The sequence below is a fragment of the Gavialis gangeticus genome, unplaced genomic scaffold (genome assembly GCF_001723915.1).
Source record: "Gavialis gangeticus isolate Ggan-Ray unplaced genomic scaffold, GavGan_comp1, whole genome shotgun sequence".
Taxonomy (NCBI): domain Eukaryota; kingdom Metazoa; phylum Chordata; order Crocodylia; family Gavialidae; genus Gavialis; species Gavialis gangeticus.
This window is the reverse complement of record NW_017728998.1, coordinates 4,177,732-4,188,589: the sequence shown is the minus strand read 5'-3', so window position 1 is coordinate 4,188,589 and position 10,858 is coordinate 4,177,732. Positions and strand designations below refer to the sequence as shown.

The following is a 10,858-nucleotide window of genomic DNA, read 5'->3' as shown; positions in this document are numbered from 1 at the left end:
ACCATTCCAATTACAAAACAGCTCAGCAGAGTCTTTCATAGTTTCAAGCATCACAAGTTTTGCCATCCAATTAGACTCTATTCAGGATGAACCAATTCATTCTTAGGGCTGAATTAAAATGTTTTCTTGACAGAAAAGCTTCCAAGGTTCCCCCCCCTCCCATGAAAACATACAGATCTGAATTATCCAATGAAACATGCACACACATTCTATTGTGTTACACTTTATTGCATAGATGCACACTAATTTAACAGGTTTAAAAATACAGCAGCTGAAGCTTTCTTTACATCAAGTAAAGAATCAAAAGGACAGTCCCTGTTACCAAAAGTGTTCATAAAGCCAATGCAATAAGCAGATTATAATTAGGAACACAACATATATATTAATATATGTTAACATATGTAGTACAAGAATGGCCAAGAAAATGAGAACACTCAAAGAAAGACAACGCAGAATCTGATCATATAAATCGTGAGCTGAAATTTAAGACATTCAAATTCGAAGCACATAGAATATAAAAAAAATATGACAGTGTAAGGTACAGTAACAGACCTAACAATTTAGGGATTGTTAACATAATACGACCCCAATATTCTGATAACGAAAGGAAACCAAGACAATCTACATGTATATGCATTTTCAAGCCTAGAAGGATTCAACACAACCTGATGTAAAAATATATATATAATGCCACTCATCTAGAAGAAAGAAAGAAAATAAATCAGTTAAACATGAAGTGCTGGTTTGTGCCTTCTGAGATGTTGATATATGCATTAGCTATTTTACTGCCAAAGGCAGCCTGACTTTCTTAAGCCACCAAGCAGTTTGGTTTTCTTTAGTATGATACTTAATGTGCAGCGCAACTCCCTGTACTGGGGTTTGCCCTGTTTCTACATACAAATCTGAAAATAAGACTGCATTCATACTGACTGCATTCAGACTGCATTCAAGGGTCATCTGCTCTAACTCCCCGCCTGAATACAGGAATGCAGTTGTTATCCTTTTTTCAACCCTCCCTACCTCAACATCAATTCTGACACAACCTTTATTCTGAAATAATAAATGCCCCAGAAGTCTCTCCCATCTACTCTGGAGCAGAGCAGCACATTTCCTAAAAAATAAAACATCCGCTACCTATAGTTATATTAAGTGAAACAGACGGTCATTGTGCAAGCTGTACATTCATGCTGTTCTGCTTTGCCACTTGACACAGGTAACAGCCTTATATCTGCCTCGCAAAACACTGCATACAAATTAACTACAACCCAGCTGACAATCACATCGGCTGCTTTTTATCAGGAGCCTGGACGAGTGATGGGAGGAATGATGTTCCATCTGCCACTGCATAAAACAAACTGCTTTCCCTAATTCAACATCATTTTGCAAGGCCAGCATCAGCACACAGGGAAACTCATACAAACCAAGTCTCTGGTCATTTTCTGAACAGGCAACAATTTGCTTTGCAGTTTTAATACATTCTCTCTCTATCACAGACGCACAAAACCCTAACGTGTAAATACAGACACAGAGAAAAGTAGCAGCAACCTAACCATTACAGTGAAATCCTTACAAGACCTCTATTGTGCAAACAAAATAAAACCAAACCCTTCAACGCTGAAATCTGCTTCCACACTTTTTGAACTCATCAGAGCTTTGAAGACATAACTGGAACTCAGATCCTGATGGAAATACTTCTTATCTGCTGAAGGTCTGAGTACAATTTTGTACATTAACCCCACTAAAGTGAACTTAAGCATAATCATTTGAGAGGATAAGAATCTTTTCTCTTTACAGCACACTTTTGGAGACAATATTTCCATACGATTAGAAAACACTTCAATAGAGTGTCATGTCTGGGCAACACATCTGCATTTGGCTGGTGGTGAGCTAGGTCCAAATCCCCACACTGGGAAAGGCTTGCAGGTTATTGAGCATTTATACCATGAACACCACCAAAACCCAAAATTAGATATTAGCAACTATATCTGCCACTAGAGCTAGATAAAGTAGTGCAACAAGTTTTGCAAATGCACAAGAATGAAGTGCAGAAATGAGCAAGAATTTGCTAAAATTCCTTAGGAATACACGAAAGAAACTAAAATAGTTACATCTTGGATATGAAATCAATCTAAAACCACCAAAAATCTGTTCATTTAAAAAAAAAAATACCCTGTCATTTAAAAGAGAATTTAAACCACTAACTAGCTAAAAAAGATGACTTAATCAAGAGTTTTATACCGACTCTAAATGATCCCATATCCTTGTTTTATGTTTTTAAAACACTTTTGCTCTAACAGCCAGTAGTTTAAACATAACCAGATTAAGCCAGGTTCTCTCTTTTACAATCACCAGTGATTTTTCCCTCCAATAAAACAAACAGATATTCTTTACACAACAAGGAAGAGCCGTTTTACAGTCCCTTAACTCTACCATGTCCATGTGACTATTTAAGATACCATCGTTGAATATTGGCATATAGCTTATTTTTTATTTATAAAAGCCTGGTCCATTGTAGCCTTTAAACTTAAAAGCAGCATTAAGAGTAGTGTTAACTACCATGGTCTCTAACAGTCTAAATATCATTGCCCTACCGGGTGGCAGTGATCTGTACAATAATATATAATATACTTGCCCTGTAACTGAATCCAAATGACTGCTATCTTCAAGTCGGACCCTTCTACAAAAATGAAAGCAGGAATGGCATGGAGAGACAACATGGAGTGTGAAAGCAACTCCACATTTCAGTGTGCCCAGTTTCAAAGTAAAACAGTTATTTTCCTAGTCCTGTGACATTTAGTTATGTCATTATTGACCTCTGTGCATCCCCCTGGTTTTGACTACCAGGGGAATGAAACATAAAATCCTTTTTCTGCTATACACAAGGAAGAATACAGTCTAGTTTTGTGGGCTCTGGAGAGCTAACAGAGGGGAAAATCTACTTTTTTCAATGACAGAAGTTAGCCAGCTAGATCTGAAGACACACAGGGAATCGGATCTGGGGAGTTAGAAGAGCCTATTTTACACACTTACCTGACAAGAACCAGAATAAGGAAGATGGATGTGTTTGATGGACTGAAGGCAAAAAAAGATACAGCTATTGGCCTCTGACTATCAACCTGAAATATAACGCCTCAAGGAAGCAGGGACTAGAATAAGGCACTAATTCAACTGAGCCAAGTGAAAGCCCACAATCAAAAAAAAAATCAGAGCAAACAAAAAGGACCGTAACGTATTTGGACACAAACATAAAAAAAATAATTGGCCCTAAATTTCAAAATTTTGTGCTGAAGGGCTAGCTTGCTGACTTCCCTGGCACTGAATAACATCAGCCACTGGAGTATTCTCCCCCAGCTGACAGAGGCAAAACTTTTCTTATTTGTCCCCCAAGACAAGTTAAGGGGGGGAAAAAAAAGATGAATCCATTTTACTTGTATAGCCAAGAGCCAGCCCTTAGTTCCTGTCCGAAGGAGAGGGTGACCTTGGCTATTTGCACATGAATTTTCTCCAGGGAATGGACACTGCTAAACACCGTATAACACACACGAAGTCAATGAACACAGGGGGAAAACTGTGGCAAGTGTCATGCTTTAGAGGTAGATAAGATTCAGGCCACTGGACTGCTCTCTGGGTTTAGCACCAAATTCATCAAGCAAATGTTTTCAGTCTTTAAATGGTATCCATTTTCTGGTTATCCAAAGAAAATTGCACTTTCCCCTCCCCAAAGCCAAGCTCAGAGAGGACATGATGGATTACCTATGAGGGACTTCTTTGCACTTCTTTGGGCCCCCGCCTGCTAGGGCGGTGCTGCTGCTGTTATTCATCTGCAAGAATCGAAAGGAGTCTTCAGTAAGCGGGAGAGTTTCAGGAGATACAGGATAATCGTGACAACAGAGCGAAGCCTCGCCCCTTACTTTGCTTTCAATTCCCCAAATACACTTTGTTGCTACTTGCTTTTAGAGTTTAGTAAAAGCATTTGCTTCTATAAAAAAGCTAATCCACTAAAGGTCAAATGCCAAGTCGTAAACCCAAAATCCCTTTCAATGACCAACTAATGAAATTCTATGCTATATACGCATACTACACAGAGATAGTAAAAAAACCCACTAAAGCATCTGCTGATAGCTTTTAGACACTGCAACAGGTACTGTCTTTTTAAAAGCCACCCCATGGCCTGGCATGTTGGGTTTCTTCCTCAAGTCTTGTTTCAATGCTCAGGAGATGCTGGTTTTGGAAGGAGGAGCGGACGGTCCGATTCATCAGTGGCTGCAGCGGGCGGAAGTTGTCTACCATCCTCTTTTCTTCTTCCCCAGGTGAGGTGAAGAGCAGCATCCGAAACGCCTCCAGCTGGGAATAAGACATGGCAAAGGTGAGCGATTGCCTGATCCCTCACGCTTGGGAACCACACCAAAGTACCGAGATATTTGGGCATCACTTCTGCATGTCCTCATCACCTGCTGGTATCGGTGCAGCTATCTGGTGTCTGCAGACAAACTGGATCTTTAACGTTTTGTCAGGCCCAAGACAGAGACGAGCCCTGAATATTCATGGATGGGATTCATGCCACCTTTAAATAAATCTCTTTGCACCTCGCCATTCTTTGCTTACATCCTGCCTGCTTTTCTGGTCTCCTGTATCAGGCGCACACATGCTGGCAGGCAGGAAATAGTAACTATCAACTGTAACAAAAGCAAATGGCGGTGCTCTCAAAGGCATGAAAGCAGGAATTAAGAAGAGAGTCCAAAGGAGGTTTTTAGTAGTTCACCTGATACCCACCAGGGAATTAAAAGGCTCTGTCAGATTAAAGGAAAAGCCAGAATTGAAAAGACAACACTACCCCTCCTATTAAGTTTCCTTTCCTGTTCTCTAACAATTGCCCCTTTGCTTCTCTGCAACTCTCAGGTTCCTTTCATTTAAAATAAAACATTCAGCTTGGAGGACAGGGGTGTATTCGGGTTCAAACACCATGGGGAGGTGGAAGTCACTGTTGGACTCCTCCAAGATGGGAACCAACACATGCCACGGCCGTTGTGAATGCACCCTTTTCCCAGGGTAGGTAGGGAACATGGAAAGCTACCAGGAAAACAGTCACCAGACAGGCACTCACCACCCCAATCTTGTGCCTCTCCTCACCTGTTTTGCACCAAGAAGCAGCAGGAAGCTGAGAACACGAGATGCTAAAAATACAAAGCCCATAGAAGGGACCCAATACCAAATGCTGGGTGGACGTTAAAGCACCAAAATATCAATATAAAACTGCCACATTCTTCAAGGTCATCTCTGCACAGTCAGCCTTGTGAGTAAGCTTCATTTCTCCCTCTTTAAAATTAATGGGAGGGAGGAAAGCTGATAGTCAAACTACAGGTATAAGCAGCCCCAAGGGACCAAAGGGAAAAAACCCGATGAGGAAAATAACAAGGACACTGAAATTGCAAGTTCACCGCAACCTCAGCGATTGGCGGAAAAAGCAGTTGGAGCGACTTCCACTTTTATACTCTTAGAAAGCTGCCTGGGAAGAAGGACATGTTGGGGTTTCAGCAGCTTATGGCACAAGTGCTTTGTGGATTCATACTGCTGACAAAGCTCCACAATGTCCGTGAGGCCAAGAACTTAGCAAAATTAGAAGTGACGTGGATAACAAGAATATCCAGTTATAATAGCTGATGCTAACAATAATTTTCAGAGACAGATTACATTTCATGTTTAATAAAGTCTCCATTGGAGATCAGAACAAGACCTACTTGTGAGAGGCAAATGAGTCCCATCTACATCTTTCTCTAAAGCACTTGGTCCTGGCTAATGAGAGAGGGAAGATATGATGGAGAGGGTGAGCCTTTGATGTCCCAAAAAGCGACAGACGGGTACTGCCAAGCATCCTCCTCCTGCCATGTGTTTCACTGCCCTCTGTACCTTTGAGCAATAAATCCTCTGTGTTATAAAAACAAGGGTGCATACCTGATTCTCATCAACCTCTATAGCTTTCTTCTTGATGATCCAGGTGACAGACTCTGTAAGTGGTGGAGTGGTCAGAGAGCCAGCATAGGTCCAGTAATCTGGGCATGACGGTAGCAAACAGGAGGGATCAAAAGTATCAAACTCAACAATTTCATCCTGGAGTCCAGAAGAAAAAATTTGATGAGCAAGTAAGTATTTTCACACAAGAAAATTCAAGGGAATAAGAAAAAAAATCTAGAAACTAGCTATTAGCTTATGCACAATACACATCAGGCACAAATGACCATAGCTACTGCTAATGTCAAAAAACGAGTGAAAACTAAGAGCTGGCATTTTCCGTGTGGAAACCACCTCTCTGAACATGTCCACAGCATTTATTTAAAGGAGCTTTCATTATTTCATTGTTTCATTTTTCTATTGGAAGCTGCTCTGAGCCCTTGCTGGGAAGAGCTACGTATAAATCAGATAAATACATGAATAATTGCACGGCCAATATCTGTTTTGTTTAGAGGGAAAAAAAAGACAATTCTTGTTGAGCTTACTAAAGGCAGGGTGAGTTCAGCTGGCCTTGACTGCAAGTTAGTAAAGCTACTAGCATGGGAAAGAGCATGCGTCCCTGCAAAGCAGTACTAAAGCAAGTCCCTGCAAAGCAGCACTAAAAATGCAGTAGTCCCCTCTAGTGGTATAAAATGAAAAGAGTTGAGAAGTTGAATTTTCTTGAATTTTTCAATTTTGTTAAATTATCTGTGTACAGACAGCAAAGAGGGCTGCAGAGACCTTAAAGACCTCACATGGGCATTCCTTATTGTTAAGCAACAAATTTGTGAGCAGTGAAACCAGGAACACCAGATATTCTGGTTGCATGGGAAGGGCTGACTTGCTACTTAGGGCTGAGTGCTTCTCAGAAAAACAAGGCTCCTGGCAAGCACATGAGCCAATCTGAACGTTTTGGTTTTGCATCAGTTTCCTCCAGCCTTCATGCGAGGGCATTAAACAATACTGAACATGCATCATATTCTTAAAAAGCAATACATCCCGCAGCATAGCATACTGTTTTTTGAATTGGGCCAGCTGGGAAGTGAGAGTACATAAGAGTTAAGATTTTCTTCACTTTAACCCAATTATGATTTTTGTAAGATCCAATCCTCAACTCAACAAACATCAAAGAGTTCATTAATGTCTTGATGTGACCTAAAGTGTTCTCTCTGTTGAGAAGATACCTCTAACAATGCCAACAGTGCCATCCAGAGAGACTCTAAAACAAGTTTACAATAATTACCTTGTGTTTAACAGCTGGTAATGCATCTACTAACTTCTGCAGTCCTTCATGGTAGGCCCCCAGCTGCATAACAAATATGAATGTGAGAGTCATTAAGGCAGTGCACATAAATATCTGCCACAAGCAGCTGAATAAAAAAATAAAAAATAAATAAAAAAGCAGTGTATTTAACAAAAACGCTACTGAAACATCACTTTATATTACAACAGTCAGAATTTACCTTCAAAAATACTCCTATGACAGCCAAGCCATTACCCTCCATTACAGCTTCTTCAAAGCTCTCATATTTAACAGCATTCCAGTGTACTAAATGCAGCTGCAATGAAAAGGAAAAACCATTTCACACACAGGAAATGTATAAATGTCGTCAAAACAAATGCAGTTTCTTTGATTGTTTTCCCGGCCGTTTCAGAAACACAGGCAACTACCTTAAAAATCAAAGACTGCAAAAAGTGGGGAATAAAACTATACATGAAATCAATATTCATTTTATTTAACCTTTTTTTTTTTTTAAATAACTTCCCCCCCATATTTTGCATTTCATAGAAGAGAAGCAGATCTGGCTTGCGGAAGACCAATTACAGGAGTAATATTGAAAGGTGCAGAATGACATTAAGCATGTTGGGCACTTCACTCCCCTTTGTGATTTTAAGAACAGAGGAAAATCCTCCATTAAATCAGGACAGGTAAGAGATATAGAGCACGTGGCTGTACAGCCACCACCTTGCAGAGGAGCCAAAACAAGCCAGCTAAGTCCGATACAAGCCTTCATGACAATGGACTCCAAGACATCTGGATTCACACAGCTGAGGTTTTAAGTATTTTTTTTTTTTAAAACAGACACCACCACGGCATTTCAAGCAGGACAGCGAGAAAGTTGGAGGGGATGACTGGTTTCTCAACCAAGAAGTTAATTTTTCACAGCTGCCACACTTTCTCCTCTGAGTCCAATCTGTATTTTCATCCCTCACCCCATCTGCCTCATTCACTTTCTTACCATAGGACTTGCCTACATGGGCCAGTTTTACCATTTTGATGATACTTCAGAGGGCTAAAGCAGAAAAAAACCCCTAATGTGGCCACAGTTACGCTAGTATAAAAGTGCTTGTATCTGTTATAAGCTTATTCTGCTTCTGGAAGGTATCAGTTAGAACCAGGTCTTAGTCTCATCTTTTTTCTTCCACCCCCTTAACCTTGCAGAAGTTACACCTAGTCAGGTGGAAGTGCTGTTCTGCCATCCCACCCTGCTCAGCGAGAAGCAGCAGCGATATTTTACTATGTGCCACGGGATTATTTTGTGGCTTCCACTGGCAACTAACAATGCCACGTGCCAGGTAAAAAGGCTTCAGTGGCATTTGCATGTGAGCAACCAACTAAGACTCTGCTGTCTCCTGGGAACTACAGCAGCTTTGGCCTTATGGATGGGAGGGTGGCCAAATCTTACTGCTAAGGAAGACCGAACGTGACCAGGAACAACCGTTCTGCACCTCAAACGCAGCTCTTTAAGAGCCAGGACTAAAACCAGGACCAGTGTGAGTGTAGGCACCAGCACCCTTCAGGATTTCTCCCCATACCTCTGCTGGGTAGACCCTGCTGTCAATCATGTGTTCAGAGCCCCACTCGTTTATAGCTCCCCAGTGGAAGTGGAACTGCTTTAGCCTGTACTGGTTTTCCAGGGGTCCTCCCATAATTACTAAAAAAAGAAATATACGCATTAGTCAGTAATCGAGACAGAACTGCCGACGCAACGACTGAAAATAAACAGTTTTTTTCCTTCCCAGCAGCATGTTTACCCAGGAGAGCTCAGCGACAGCAACCACTTTACAGTAACCTCTACTCCAGAGCTAAATTTACAGCTAAACCACCCAAAAACCACTTGTTCAGAGGAAGCCTGCAACTTCTGTCAGCACATGGAGGACAATCAAATTTAAGTACACTCAGAAAAATGGGAGGTCCAACATGATTAAAGCTTTCCCACCCCACTCCCTGCAAGAGGGACAATCGTTCACATGGCATTTGTCCATCAGGGTTATCCATACCTCCACCCCTTGTCTCAGCAGATGCATTAGGAGTGATTCAGGGTGTCTTCAGACTCTCTCATCTGGACTCAAAGCCAAAAACAGCATCTCCATCTGCCCCACGGCATACCCACAAATCCTAAAACTACGACTGTGACATGGCCACAGACCTTGGAATTTCCTATAGGCATCAGGATCCACCATGTTGTTAAGAGCAACAGCCCAATATTAAACTAGTTTGCCTTCATTCCTACAAAGGTGCTGACACCATGTATGTTCTGTACCCAAATGATTTACACTGGAAAGTAACTAGACACCGACTTCCTGTGGGCAAGAGTTCAAAGTTTGTCAATGTTACTGGGCGCGTCTACGCAAGATGCTGAATGTGCGGTAGCCCAATAACACTGCACAGCAGCGTGCCGGGCAAAAACCATGCTAATACGCTACCGCGCAGCAGTATTAGGCTATTGCCCAATAAGTGCCACTAAAAAACCATGTGCCAATGCTACTGCACAGTAGCTGTAGTGCCTGCGCACTTAGTATTTCATTAAACAAGTACTAAATTAAATGCACAGTAACTACTGTGCATTAATGAACGTGTAAACGCCCACCGATGAGCAATATTTGGAACTGGCTTCAGCTGGTATTAAGTATAATTCTTCTTGGCCCCTAAAAATCTTCATTACTAGAACAATATATTAGGTTGTGATTTTGTTTAAGGGAGAATAAGATTAGTTCGTTTCCTCAGGACAAATTTAAATTCTGGGTCTGCTTTTTCAGTAAACAACTCATTTTTCTGTTTTGTCTCCAGATTAGCGATTCACTGATTACTCCAGATTGCCATAAAGACTCCTCCTGGTTCCAGATCCCTTTAGAGAGTCACTAGATCATAATATGTGCTAAACTACTGGTAATAACAACTTCTAAAAGGCTGTTAATACTGTCTTAAGTGTCTAAGAAATTTGCTGACACAGAGAGTGCTCCTAACAGCACTGTTGAAAAGAAGGTAGTTATCACTTTACCTCTGAGGAGGACATCCAATTAAGGCATCAAGACCAACATTTCTGGAAGTGACTAACCATGCTGGAAGTTCAGCTCATCACACCACCAGCCTACTTTTCACAAGCACCTGCCACCACTTCTTTTGACCTGCCTAACTTTGTAGAGCCCTGGGATTTTGAGCAAGTAGAAAGGTTACAGTCATGATCCCTCCCAACTGAAGTCAGTGGAACAAGAACAGGAGTGAATATAATACCAATTATCACTAGCATGCCTGACCAACTCGATTATCTTCTATCATGAGATGACTGGCTCTGTGGAGGTGGGGAGACCGGTGGATGTGGTGTACCTTGATTTTAGCAAGGCTTTTGATACGGCCTCCTACAACATTCTTGCAGGCAAGCTAAGGAAGTACGAGCTGGATGAATGGACTGTAAAGTGGATAGAAAATGGGCTGGAGCATTGGGCTCAGAGAGTAATAATCAGTGGCTTGATGTCTAGTTGGCAGCTGGTATCAAGTGGAGTGCCCCAGGGGTCGGACCTGGGGCCAGTTTTGCTCAATGTTTTCATCAACAACCTGGACAATAGCATGGAGCGCATCCTCAGCAAG

The 10,858-nt window shown here is 41.5% G+C and overlaps 1 protein-coding gene across 1 annotated transcript in view; it reads right to left on the bottom strand.

Annotated features, from left to right (window-relative positions):
- Window positions 1-207: 207 nt before the first annotated feature.
- The window catches only part of CA5A (carbonic anhydrase 5A), a 36,147-nt gene continuing 25,496 nt past the window's right edge, over window positions 208-10,858 (bottom strand). The window contains exons 3-7 of the mRNA XM_019505418.1: window positions 8,806-8,924; window positions 7,452-7,547; window positions 7,232-7,294; window positions 5,953-6,108; window positions 208-4,344 (exon numbers count right to left, since the gene is read on the bottom strand). Coding sequence (XP_019360963.1) covers window positions 4,153-4,344; window positions 5,953-6,108; window positions 7,232-7,294; window positions 7,452-7,547; window positions 8,806-8,924 — 626 coding nt within the window. The 3' untranslated portion in view covers window positions 208-4,152. The remainder of the gene's footprint in view (window positions 4,345-5,952; window positions 6,109-7,231; window positions 7,295-7,451; window positions 7,548-8,805; window positions 8,925-10,858) is intronic.